The sequence below is a fragment of the Lolium perenne genome, chromosome 1 (assembly GCF_019359855.2).
Source record: "Lolium perenne isolate Kyuss_39 chromosome 1, Kyuss_2.0, whole genome shotgun sequence".
NCBI classification, from domain to species: domain Eukaryota; kingdom Viridiplantae; phylum Streptophyta; class Magnoliopsida; order Poales; family Poaceae; genus Lolium; species Lolium perenne.
The window spans coordinates 16,691,939-16,705,893 of record NC_067244.2 but is presented as its reverse complement, the minus strand read 5'-3'; the positions used below and the strand labels follow the sequence as shown (position 1 = coordinate 16,705,893).

Below are 13,955 nucleotides of genomic sequence, written 5' to 3'. Positions count from 1 at the left end.
GCAATGATGAAAGTGACAACAGCACGGAAAAAGGTGTTGACAGAGATATTGATGAAAGTTATGCACAGTTTATCTCAGAGGTGTTGAACAAGATAACTGTTAGAGGTACAAATAGTAGCAACCAAAAAAGCAAACATTACAGTGAATATATAGTTTTCAATGAAAAATTTAAAATACCTCTTGATTGTAGGACCTGGACTGTATGGAAACGAAAATTTTGACGAAGCATGCGTCTTTGGAAACCACGTGGAGATGAATTACACTCAAGTATTCCAGCTGACAAATGAAGTCATCACGAACCAGACACCAGCTATTAAACATTATATTTGCACCATGACTAAATCATTTGTTACAAGAGGCATATCTAAGATGGTAAGTTTATCGGAGTTTTCGTAAGTCTATCTCGTCAATTATATAAAATACTTACTGTCTTCATGACAAGAAAACTTCTGACATACTGTACAACAAAACTAATAATGGTTCGTTAATATCTTAGGAATTTTCAGAAGAATTCACTAATGAACACATTCGGGGATTCATACAAGAACCGGTTAAAGTTGCCGTCAGCTGCACATCGGGAGACATTACAATGTATGCTACCATGAAGATGGATAAGAATGGGAAAGCTATGATAAAGAAAGGATTCCGAGATATAGTTCAAGAATTTTACCTGAAAGAAGGAGACATTTGCTCATTTAGCTTCAAAGATGAAAGAGGATCTCCATTCTTACATGGCAGTGCCTGGCTCAAGCTTGTCATAACAAAGCTAAAATGTGAGGCGTAAGTTAAAATAAGTACAATGTGTCGTACAGAAACAATGTGAACCACGCAACGAATTACGTTCAAGTATTTGTATTTGGTTATTAGTTAATGCTAGTGTCACGTGTACTTTTCAATATTTTATATGTAATATTTGAGAAACTACTCGAATTTATTGACACTGTAATGTTAATGGTAGTGTCATATGTCTGAAATTCATTTGCTGCGAACTGTACTCGACTCGTCCTCACCGCTGTACTCGACAAGCCTTTGCACCTGTAACTACACTAGTGAAAAAGGAAAGAGACACAGTCCTGTACTCCTACATAAGTTGTACTCGACTCGTCCTCACCGCTGTACTCGACAAGCCTTTGCACCTGTAACTACACTAGTGAAAACGGAAAGAGACAAAATCATGTACTCCTCTTTGTGCGAAACATGTACTCGGTTCGCCATCACCATTGTACTTGACACGCATTTGAACCAGTACCTGCGATGGAGAAGCACAGACTTGTACTCATTTTGATGCGAAACCTGTACACGACTAGCCGTCATCGCCGTACTCGACACCCAACAGAACATGTACATACGCTAGAAAAAATGGAAAATCTTTCCAGATAAATCAAAAGAGAAATACAGTACCGTGCTCCTCTTCCTACATAACCTGTACTCGTCTCTACGCCGGGAATGTACTTCACAGCACTTCGGACGTGTACCTGCGCTAGAGGAAACGGAAATCTTTCCAGATAAACCAAAAGAGAAATACAGTACCGTGCTCCTCTTCCTACATAACCTGTACTCGTCTCTACGCCGGGAATGTACTTCACAGCACTTCGGACGTGTACCTGCGCTAGAGGAAACGGAAATCTTTCCAGATAAACCAAAAGAGAAACACAGTACCGTGCTCCTCTTCCTACATAACCTGTACTCGTCTCCACGACGAGGATGTACTTCACACCCCTTCGGACGTGTACCTGCGCTAGAGGAAACGGAAATCTTTCCAGATAAACCAAAAGAGAAACACAGTACCGTGCTCCTCTTCCTACAAAACCTGTACTCGTCTCTACGACGAGGATGTACTTCACACCCCTTCGGACGTGTACCTGCGCTAGAGGAAACGGAAATCTTTCCAGATAAACCAAAAGAGAAACACAGTACCGTGCTCCTCTTCCTACATAACCTGTACTCGTCTCTACGACGAGGATGTACTTCACACCCCTTCGGACGTGTACCTGCGCTAGAGGAAACGGAAATCTTTCCAGATAAACCAAAAGAGAAATACACAAGCATCGTGCTCCTCTTCCTACAAAACCTGTACTCGTCTCTACGACGAGGATGTACTTCACACCCCTTCGGACGTGTACCTGCGCTAGAGAAAACGGAAAATCTTTCCAGATAAACCAAAAGAGAAACACAGTACCGTGCTCCTCTTCCTACAAAACCTGTACTCGTCTCCACGCCGTGGATGTACTTCACACAACTTCGAACCTGTACCTGCGCTAGAGAAAACGGAAAATCTTTCCAGATAAACCAAAAGAGAAACACAGTACCGTGCTCCTCTTCCTACCTAGGCTGTACTCGTCTCCACGCCGTGGATGTACTTCGCACCCCTTCGGACGTGTACCTGCGCTAGAGGAAACGGAAAATCTTTCCAGATAAACCAAAAGAGAAATACAGTACCGTGCTCCTCTTCCTACCTAGGCTGTACTCGTCTCCACGCCGTGGATGTACTTCACACACCTTCGAACCTGTACCTGCGCTAGAGAAAACGGAAAATCTTTCCAGATAAACCAAAAGAGAAATACAGTACCGTGCTCCTCTTCCTACCTAGGCTGTACTCGTCTCCACGCCGTGGATGTACTTCACACACCTTCGAACCTGTACCAGCGCTAGAGAAAACGGAAAATCTTTCCAGATAAACCAAAAGAGAAACACAGTACCGTGCTCCTCTTCCTACCTAGGCTGTACTCGTCTCTACGCCGAGGATGTACTTCACACCCCTTCGGACGTGTACCTGCGCTAGAGGAAACGGAAATCTTTCCAGATAAACCAAAAGAGAAACACAGTACCGTGCTCCTCTTCCTACAAAACCTGTACTCGTCTCTACGACGAGGATGTACTTCACACCCCTTCGGACGTGTACCTGCGCTAGAGAAAACGGAAAATCTTTCCAGATAAACCAAAAGAGAAACACAGTACCGTGCTCCTCTTCCTACCTAGGCTGTACTCGTCTCTACGCCGAGGATGTACTTCACACCCCTTCGGACGTGTACCTGCGCTAGAGGAAACGGAAATCTTTCCAGATAAACCAAAAGAGAAATACAGTACCGTGCTCCTCTTCCTACCTAGGCTGTACTCGTCTCCACGCCGTGGATGTACTTCACACACCTTCGAACCTGTACCTGCGCTAGAGAAAACGGAAAATCTTTCCAGATAAACCAAAAGAGAAATACAGTACCGTGCTCCTCTTCCTACCTAGGCTGTACTCGTCTCCACGCCGTGGATGTACTTCACACACCTTCGAACCTGTACCTGCGCTAGAGAAAACGGAAAATCTTTCCAGATAAACCAAAAGAGAAATACAGTACCGTGCTCCTCTTCCTACCTAGGCTGTACTCGTCTCCACGCCGGGGATGTACTTCACACACCTTCGAACCTGTACCTGCGCTAGAGAAAACGGAAAATCTTTCCAGATAAATCAAAAGAGAAACACAGTACCGTGCTCCTCTTCCTACCTAGGCTGTACTCGTCTCCACGCCGGGGATGTACTTCACACCCCTTCGGACCTGTACCTGCGCTAGAGAAAACGGAAAATCTTTCCAGATAAATCAAAAGAGAAACACAGTACCGTGCTCCTCTTCCTACAAAACCTGTACTCGTCTTTACGCCGAGGATGTACTTCACACCCCTTCGGACGTGTACCTGCGCTAGAGGAAACGGAAATCTTTACAGAGAATAAAAGAGAAAACGGAAATCTTTCCAGAGAATAAAAGAGAAAACGGAAATCTTTACAGACAATAAAAGAGAAAACGGAAATCTTTCCAGAGAATAAAAGAGAAAACGGAAAACTTTACAGACAATAAAAGAGAAAATCAAACAGAAACCTTTCCAAAAGAAAAAAAATAGAAAAAAAAAACAACAGTTTGATGCGCCGAAGGCGCCTTGATACGAGGCGAAGCCGAGCCGTAGCAATCGCTTCGACATATGGGGGTAACGACAAACGGGGACAACGACATATGTCTGCCATTCATTATGTTTATTAATGTTTGATGCGCCGAAGGCGTCTTGATACGAGGCGAAGCCGAGCCGTAGCAATCGCTTCGACATATGGGGGTAACGACAAACGGGGACAACGACATATGTCTGCCATTCATTATGTTTATTAATGCTTGATGCGCCGAAGGCGCCTTGATACGAGGCGAAGCCGAGCCGTAGCAATCGCTTCGACATATGGGGGTAACGACAAACGGGGACAACGACATATGTCTGCCATTCATTATGTTTATTAATGTTTGATGCGCCGAAGGCGCCTTGATACGAGGCGAAGCCGAGCCGTAGCAATCGATTCGACATATGTCATCTCGTAGCACTCTGTTGGAATTTAAAAAAATTGTAATTTGAAAGTGCTACCTCCCTCCCATTAATTCCCCAGAAAACTCACAGCCCGGAAAGACAAAGGGAAAAAGACGCCCAATTTTTTGAAAACGTACTGCGCGCGTAAAGGGAAAAAGAAGATTAACGGGTCCGCATATTGTTAACGGGTCTACCGGCGCGTAAAGGGAAAAACCAAACCCGGAAAACGATTCGCGTCTTTTCCCGGGGACACGTTCCGCGCGCGACACGTGTCGTCGCGAGAGCGCGCGCGCGGGATAGGTTTTTCCCTTCTCAAAGATCGGCCTTCGTGTAGTGGTACCCTCGACTACTACATGGACTTCCGCGCCGTCTGCGGTGATTGGCGCCGTGCCACCGACGATCCCACCAACACTTGGGACAAGCGTTTCCAGCCTAGCCAGTGGATCATTTTTCTAGCAAACTACGATAGCACCATCTGCGTCTTCATGAACACTGCCACAGGGCGCTTCCTCCGCAAGGACATGCCTCTCCTCACCAAATACTTCCAAGTTCACGCAACCGGCAGCGGGTACCTCGTGTTGATCGACGTGTTTCACCCCAGCGGTTTGCGTGTCCTCAACCCCTTTACTGGCCACCTAGTCCTTTTTGCGACGTCCGGGGCTTTTGCGAAGTGGACTTGCCGTGCGACCGCCGTCCTTGGCTCTCCGCCCACCCTCGTGCTCTTGGATTCAGGTGGTGCCCTTCACAAAGCCATCCTTGGCGGCGAGTATGTCACTGAGTGCATGGATGGTAAACACTGGATGTGTAAACTTCTACTTAGAGCATCTCCAGTCGCGTCCCCCAAACCGCGCCGGATCGAGCGTTTGGGGGACATGTTTTGTTCGTGCCGCGTTTGGGGGACGTCGCTCCCCAGCCGCGTCCCCCAAACGCCGCCCCCAATCAGAAATTCAAATAGATGCATTCAAAAGAGATCGTTCCCGCCGATTCGTCGCGATCAGAGTAGCGGCGATCGATCAAAGTACTGGGCGCGCGATCATATTACAGACCGGTGGTGCATGCAAATTAGAAGAAGGGGAAGGGGTTGGTCGACGGCGTCGTGTCCTGAGTCGACGCAGGCCCGTCGAGCACGACGACCTCGTCGCGATCTACCTGTTCCTGTGCATGGTGCGTCTGCTCCACCGCCCTCCGTCCTTTCCGCTCCGCCGTCGATAGCTTCCGGCGCAGGCAATCTTGCTGCCATTGATCTTCGGTCATTCCTTCAGGCTTCTTCTTCGCAGCCGGCGCCTTCCGCGGCTTCGCGAACGGCGCTTTCGCCCCTATCGTCGCATTGCCCGGCGGCTTCTTGGCCGCTTTCTTCGCCATCTTTTTGGGGGCTGTCGGCGGCGCCATGGAATGGGGAGAGGGTAGCGGCAGCGGGTGGACGGCGGGAGGGAGAAAGAAATCGGCGGGATAGGAGAAATGAATCAGCGACGGGATATGTTTTGGGAGGCCTGTGCGCGGCGGTATAGGCGCGATTTGGCGGGAGCGGCGGGATTTGGCGGGAGTGTGAGACGAATTTTCCCTGTGCCGCTGACGGGTCGGCCCCGCGTCGGTTGGCCTCACTTTTCGTTGTGTCCGGCGTCCCCGGAGCGTCCCCTGTGGGACGGGGACGGGCTCGGGGCGCCGGACACCGTATCGGGCCGCGCCGGACAAAAATGGGCTTTGGGGGACGCGGCTGGAACTCTTTTTTTGTCCGGCGCGCCCCAAATCCCTTTGGGGGACGGTTTGGGGGACGCGACTGGAGATGCTCTTATGCAAGCTATAATTGGACGCGTCTACCATCTAATGGGGTGCCCGTCCTGTGACGATTTGGTTCGGATTTTTTCAAGTTATCATATCACGATGTTTGCTCATGGCCTTGCCTTCCTGGTAGAGTCTGCCGGGGAAACGTTGATGGTTATTAACCATCAACATGGCAGCATCAAGGTCTTCAAGGTTGACGGCGGTAGAAATGCAGTCGAGCCCGTCAAAAGCATTGGGCATGATCGAGCCATCTTTATCGGAGATTACCGGTGTATATGTGTTAACCCGGATAAGTTCCCGTCCATCAAAGGCAACTGCATCTACTACGCGAATACTGCAGATACCTACCCGCACTATCAAATCTACATGTATGACATGAAGAAGGAGAAAGAAGAGGTAGTCTTTGGAGAGCTAGAGACAACTCGTGATGATAGACCTATCACAATCACTCAGGTCCTCTCCAGCTTCACCCACCGCGCCGTCCTCAAGCTCACCGACGTTTGAACATATATATACCAGCAAATAGCCATTTTCATAATTTCCATATTTTGAGATCAACATATGTCCATCATTATCTACCTTTGTAACTGCAAAACCCGTCATATTAAAAGCATTTGTGCACTCGTACAGTATCATTTGTGTACCTAATTATGCTCAAGCATGGTGCCATTACGGCGGATCCAATATTTATCCTTATTTTCCCCTATGAGATTATGTCAGGGTGCCATCTATATATAATTTAAAAGTGTATATGCTATAATTTTGTCATTTTTTTTGTTTTGGTTGAAGAGAATGTATACACTGTTCAAGAGACATAGAGATGCCAACTCCTTCACTGCAAAGTATTTACATGGTTATAGCCCTCCTTTCACACCATCAGTCACCTCTTATCATCATGATTCACACCCTCAGTTGAACAACTCTGCCAAGGGCCCAGTGATTCAAGAATGTGCTTTGTGTTCAATTTATGAATGTTTGACTACTGCTCAGGACAAGAAACAGGTTAAGACTAGATTTGCCTACATGTAGAGGTATGTTACGCTACTGTTTCAATGTTAATTTGGGGTACTTCGTCTGATCAACATACTAAGGTGCCTTGTGTCAGTAAATACTATTGGCTCAGATTTGTTTGCACTTCTTGTATTAGCCTTGTAAGTAACTGAACATTCTAGACAATGGCAAGGAAGAATGAAATGAAATGAAAAAGTTGAATCCTTAACAAAAGTAATGCATGAAACAAAAACAATCATAAAATTGTGTTCATTTGAGATTCCATTTTGCTTCACAGATTGTGTTTCTTCTTAGATAGCGTGCACACCTAGATTACTACTCCAGCTTGCTAGCCAGGCTGCGAATGGGCAAACCCACCATCCGATCTCAGTACGAATGAAAATTGAAGGAAACATATGGGGAGGTTTGTAATGGAAGCAAGATAACAGAAGTAATTCAACAACAGGGAAAGTCTTCCACCGACATACCTTACAGTTAATACGTTCAACAAGGAGCCATCTCCCGAAATCATAAATGGTAAACCATCTTGCAAACCAGTGATTTGCAGCAGGCTATGTATGTACACTACTTGCTAAAAAATCTCAACCAATCCACTAGAGTTTCAGCTGACATAATTAAGCTACGAGTTCGGCCACAAGCTCTTCTAGAACATCGTCGTTTATCATTCCTGCAATCTCTGCTCCGAACACACCAAGTTCAGGCTGATGGTCCAGTGGCAAAGGTTGGACACTATCCAAATCAAATGGCTCATAGCTCCTTCGCATGAGTAGTGTCGTTTGCCAGACTTTTTCAGCCATCTTTCTCCAGTCGATTTCAGGCTGGGAGTTCATCATCATTTTTGAATGCAAGCTGCTACCCGGAGCCGTCATGTCAGCTAAGATAGAGTTAACAAGCTCAAAAAGAAGCTTCCTGTCCGACCTCGACCACAGGAGCAGCTTGCTGTACTTGTTTTCTAGCCATAGGAAAACATCTGAGCTGAATTGCCATTCTTCTGGGTAGACTGGAGAGTCGCATGCAGTGCCAAGCATCTCCTGGACAAAAGTGCAGTCCCTGTCCTCCTCATCCCTGAATATAGGTAGCTGCTCTTCCCTCACCTGGTAATCTGAAATGTCAATATCATTGCACTCTTCGATTGAGACTGCATCCGAATCATCTCCACAGGCATCAACTTGGTCACCCATCTTCAGCATCTTTAGCTGCGCTCTAAGTCCTGCAAATATGAGAATAAATGGAAATAACTGGTTACTGATAAGAAATAAATATAAATCGTATGAAGTGGATAAGAACCGAGTTAGTTTTGATAAACTTGCCTTGAATACCATCGTTGACACTTTTAAAGATTCCAGAATAAGCAGCCTCGTCTCCAGAACTATCCTGCGGTGAACCAGTTGGACTTGAGAATCCGTAACTCCCAGAGCTTAAAGTATGTATGGACTTTACTGTTTGCTGCTCAATTTCAGCAATGTCACCCTCCATTAATTGGCTTTCCCCCTCCTGGAACCAAATGTTGTAGTTTTGATAATGAGGAGGTAGAAATATATTCAAAACTTAACATTTCAAAACAAAGCATAAAGTACTTCACAAACTAGCATTGACAACAGAAAAATAGAAAATTAGATACTAACAAGTGTTGAGATGTATTGTGTACCTTCAGTGCAATCTTGTCCTGATTATGATTTGTTATGTCTTGTTCTGGCTTTGGTAACGATGTTGCTAGATTTTGCCCTGTCCAACCTATCTGACCTTCAAAATTACGCACATCATCATGTGGAATAACCAAATCAATTTCTTCTTGATCATCGGTACAAGTAACGTCAAGAGGATGCTCTATGTTGCTTGCCCTGGGCAGATCAGAAGTGCAGATGCTGTGTCTTGTTTTTTCTGAAGTTACATAAATTTCTTTCTCAGGGAGCATATTTTCCTTCCCAGCATGAAAGATAACTCGCCCATTTTTCTGCTTAAGTTTTCTGATTGGTGATCTCTTCCTGACATGTGCAATTCCAGAATCGTCAGCAGGTGTATTCAATATATCTTTCAGAATCGGCAAGTTAGGAGAAGGCGCGGGATGCCTCCTACCCGGTAATTTTGTGGCAGTGGTAGATGAGGCCGGGAGAGACTTGGACCTAGGAAAATTCCTAGGAATGCCACCTCTAGAATCATCTTCACAGTAAATCCCCGTCTTCCAACCATCTTTACTGCTAATACCGAGGGGGGCAGCCGGCATCTCTTGTGCATTAGTGTGACTGGAGTTTGGATCTGGCAAAACCATTTGGGTGGTTACTTTTGTTACATCTCTACCAGTCAGTTCAAGCATCTCACCTAATGTTCTTGTATCTGTAGGAACTGAATTTTTCACATTGGATTGGCAGGCCAACTGCCATCGTTCAGAGAGGTGCCTTCTGGCCTTTCTGCTGACCGATGATCCAGCAGAATGTGTGGATGAAGAAATTGGCAGGGTCTCATCATGAGAAGCAGAAGATACCTTTTCCCTTTGACAGCCAACTGCAAGATAGTGTTCACCCCCAGATCGTTTCGTTCTGCTACCTCTTTTAGCTGTTTGTTTTCTAACCTTCTGTTCAGGTGTATATCCTTCTGGTTCTAAAACTTGAACATTGGCAGGTGCTGTAAAATGTATGATATCTTGCTGATACATGGTACGGCGCGCGGGCAAACTTTTCCTTGGAAGGTCTGGTTTCAGGACAACAATTTGCGAGAACTTCCTTGAACCCTTCCTCTCTTTTGGTTCCAAATGCTCCAGTGGCACAGCTGAAGTTTCTTTCAGATACATACTAGAAAGAGAATCCTCAGACTCACACTCAACTTCCATTCTGCGAAGGTTATCTTTCCCAGACAATGGCCCATCAGCACCATTACTTGTATGGGGAGAGCCCTGCAAGCCACCGTAACCAAGGATGTGTCCCGGGAATCCTGACAGCGCAGTACTGCTCTCCTGAAGGATCTCAAGGAACAGATCCTTTTTTGAGTACAGTATCTCAAGTGCTTCCCCAAATTCCTTAGAATTCCTGTGGCCTTCGTCGGTGGAAAGGCGCTTTGCATCCAAGAACTTGCGCCTCACGAACTCCAGATCAGCATCGTTGCTTCTCGGGCGTGGCTTCTCGTGGCTGGACTGCAACGCGTTGCGCATCGCCATGTTCTCCATGTCAGTCACCTCAAAGACATCCTTCAACTCTGGCAGCTCATCGCCACTGCTCCGACATGGCCTGTCCTCACACGAAACACGGGCCACCTCTTGAACACCTTCGGATAACTTCAGTCGCATATTGCTCTGGATGTCACTCTGGCACCTGTCAAGAACCTTCTTGGACCTCGGCACGGTGTCAAGGCCCATCAGCCTTGCAACAATACTGGGCGCACAGTGAGTGAACTCCACCTCCTCGGACGTCTCCTTCGTCGCAGGTGTCCTTGTAGGAACCGCGTTTGGCTTGTTAGAGAGTCCCTGCGGAAGACAGGAAATACACAAAGACCACAGATTCAGCAAGCTAATGATTTGGCTTTTACACAGAAATGCGCACTGGTGGGTACTCAGGTTGCCAGATTCTGCTTACCTCTCCCCAGTTCTCTTTCCCAATGCGAGCTTCAGCCGGTGGCATTGCCTTCCTCGCCCTTTTGGACCCCCTCTTGAACTCGAAAGTAAACTGGTTGAATCATGTAAAGGTTGCAACCATCAGGACTCCTCCTCATGGTCAAGCATATCAGAAACATATATAGAGCATATTCAAAGTTCAAAAGTAACACAAATCCTATCCATTTTTATCATCTTTTCTTGTTTTGAAAATTCAGGTCTAGAAATTCGAATCTGCAGTTTGAGCAACGATAAATCTGGGTACTATCAGTCCATTGACAGAATCGTCGCTGCCACACTGAGAGCAGCAGCAGCTCAAGCAGAGAGAAGTGAGGCAGGGGCGACGTGCTTCCAAGGAATCCTCCGTCCACGGAAGACACGACCAGAGGATTCCCTAAAGCAACCATCAGGGCTCATGGTCAAACAGTCAAGCATATCACAGACATGGACCGTACTGAAAACTGGGCCGCACTAGTTTTTTATTCCCTTTTATTTCAAAATTTGAATCTTCAGTTTGAACAATGATAATCTAGCAAGACCAATCGATTAACCGAAGCAGAACTACCAGTACAACAAGAGCAGCACCTCGAACGAAGAGAGGTGTGGATTGGAAGAGAAGGGGCAGAGAGGGGGATGAGCGACGGGCGGGCGTGCTTACAGAGGATTCCTCCACGGAAGACACCACCGGATCCTGCAGCACCGAGGCTTGGCCGCCCTTCTGCTCCGGAGCCGCAGCCGTCGCCCGCGCTGCTCAATCGACAAAAACAAAACCGGGAAACGCTCGATTAAATCGGAAGGAAATGGGAGCGGAACAGCAGGGAAACTAGCCGTGCAGGTCAGACCAATGGCGCGCGGCTCACCTCGGCGCGACGGGGGGCGGTGGCGGGGAGGCTTCGCCGCGGCGGGAGCTCCTCCGCCTCGAGATCCGGCGCCGCCGCGCAGCATCGTCGGGTTCCGCTTTTCTTGTCAAGACTTTTTGGGCTTGTTCCTCTGTCTGTCTCCGGAGGATTTGAACTGCGGCCGGCTCAGAAGGTGGTGGGTCCCGCGCGGCTGAGCACTGGGGTGTGTGCAGTGGAGCTGGACGTCGTGGTGTACTGGCTAAGTGGCTGCTGGTGGGGCCGTGGGTAGTGTGGGCCGACCATGTCAGTGACTTGGGAGGGTTGGGTGTAAGGTGGAAGTGGTAGAAGTGGGACGCATGGGTGTTGGCGTTTGAAAAGGTGGTGGGCACGAGGCGCGAAAGCCCAGGCGGGCCCACTCCACTGTCCACTCGTCTCGCGCACAGTGAGCATGCGCACTCCCACCCGAGGCAGGAAACGCCACGACGCGCGAGCGCGACCCCACGGTTCTCGATTTTCCTTCTCTATTTTTTTTTTTTTGCTTGTCATGGGAAAATTACTGTGAGTTTTCTTATTAAATTCGAGACAGTGGAAATTCGGAGTATTAGATCTGGACGTTAACAACTTTTTCTCGTAGTTATATTTGTTTGTTTTTTTTTGAACTGTGGGGCAAAAGTTTTGCCCCAACCATTTATTAAGAAGGAAGTGCCCGGTTTATTAATGGAAGAAACCGGGCGAAAACCAAACAACAAACACCAACAACATGAGGCAACACAACCACAAAGGGCAACACCTAAGACCAGCAACTCACGAAGCGACAACCCCACTCTAGCTAAGCAACCGCAGACTGACGACTACCCTAGGACCACGCAACTGCGTTAAGCAGTCGCAGGCGCCTTACCAATGGCGCCACCCTTCTTGCCTATGCGCCTAAGAGCCTTTTCCACCTTTTTGATTTTGCCGGTAGAAGCCTCCTCAGCTATGAGGCAAGCAATCGCCTCGCCAGATCCAGGGCTAGCTGCCTCCAAGCAAGCGAGCAAGCCACTAAGCTTTTTCACGAAGACCGCCTGATCAATACTTGCCAACATAGCTTCACGGTCGAAGAGGGGCAACCGGATGGACGGACCTCCACTATCCACAGAGGAGGGCAACTCGCAGGACTCAGACGGAGATGGGGATGGCGCGATGTCCACCGCCAAAGGCACCAAATGGCCTAGCTCAACTGGAAGCACCACAGATGATTTTCCACAATGATCCTGCAACTCAGGCAAGATCTCCACAACTGGAGCCACAACCTCGGTGGCGACAACCGTCGTAAGGACAGACGACGACGTATGTAGAGCACGGGGAGAAAATTCTCCAAAGCAGCACTCGAACCCCTCATCAACAGAATCAGTCTGTATCTCAGGTGGTAGAGGCACAACCGACGCAACCTGAAGCTTGGCAAGAGCATCCTGAACCTCAGAGCGAAGCAACTCAAACTTCTGAAGGACCTCTATGCGTAGCAGGGCAAACTGGGACTCCACGAAGAGGCGAATCCTTGCAACACGGCGCACCCACAGGATGCAACGACGAGTGGCCCAAAACCCCAGCCCAACTCAGAGGCGACGAGGGGCGACGAGGCTGAGCGGACGGAGAGCGACTCCGCTGGCAAGGAGCACGAGCGACCGGAGAACGAGCCCGAGCCTCCGGAGAGCGAGAACGAGCAGCAGGAGAGCGCGCACGGCAGAAACGCTCCCGGTGACCAGGACGACGACATCGGATGCATCTGAATGACCCACGACATGAGCTGACCTGGTGTCCACGCTCAAGGCACCGAAAACACCTCCCTCGAGCCCAGCGCTTGAAGGCGAGGCTACGGTCGAGACCTTCACGAAGCGAAGACAATGGCGCCCGGCTGGAACGGCAGCCCCGACCCACCTGGGTCCATCCTTCCTCATCATCAAAAGCGGCGACAGCAGCAGAGAGGTCACGGCATGGCTCCGCAATCACCTGCTCTGAGTCGGAAACAGTGCCTTTGGAAGAGGCCAACGGTGAAGCAAACTCCTCACCATCGTGGTCCTCGACAGAGCACACCCCCGCAGAGATCGGGCCTCCCAAGGCAGCAGGCGGTAGCGACAAGAACCCGAGGCCCTCTATCAACACGGCAGGGTCAGACGAAGCGTCGAAGGTCTTGGTGGCAGCCAGCAGCGTGCAGGGGGCCAACAGCTCTTGCTCATCATCGAAGTCATCGTCATCAATAGCAGAGGACCACGAAACAGGGCGCGGCGCGGTGAGGTGCTGGGGGCGCTGCTCTTGAGTGGAGAGAGCGGGTGCAGCGGAGCCGGGAAGCTGGACGGATGACGGCGCGGCAGTCGGGGCCTCCAGCAGCTGCCCGGCACCTCCAACAGTCGGAGCAGCACAAGGCAGCG

The 13,955-nt window shown here is 48.6% G+C and overlaps 1 protein-coding gene across 1 annotated transcript; it reads right to left on the bottom strand.

The window, feature by feature from the left end:
* Positions 1 to 7,559: 7,559 nt before the first annotated feature.
* On the bottom strand, positions 7,560 to 11,699 carry LOC127343133 (uncharacterized). The gene is made up of 6 exons (XM_051369246.2): positions 11,569 to 11,699; positions 11,367 to 11,455; positions 10,692 to 10,781; positions 8,774 to 10,582; positions 8,436 to 8,619; positions 7,560 to 8,335 (listed from the first exon to the last, which is right to left on the bottom strand). The coding sequence occupies exons 1-6, from the start codon at positions 11,651 to 11,653 to the stop codon at positions 7,740 to 7,742; spliced, it is 2,853 nt and encodes a 950-aa protein (XP_051225206.1). The 5' UTR covers positions 11,654 to 11,699; the 3' UTR covers positions 7,560 to 7,739.
* Between the last annotated feature and the right edge of the window lie 2,256 nt (positions 11,700 to 13,955).

Coding starts and splice junctions, on each gene's coding strand:
- LOC127343133 (XM_051369246.2), bottom strand. CDS start 11,653: ATGCTGCGCGGCGGCGCCGGATCTCGAGGCGGAGGAGCTCCCGCCGCG. Junction 10,782..11,366: donor CTTCCGTGGAGGAATCCTCT/GTAAGCACGCCC, acceptor TGATTCAACCAG/TTTACTTTCGAGTTCAAGAG. Junction 8,620..8,773: donor AGGACAAGATTGCACTGAAG/GTACACAATACA, acceptor ATTTGGTTCCAG/GAGGGGGAAAGCCAATTAAT.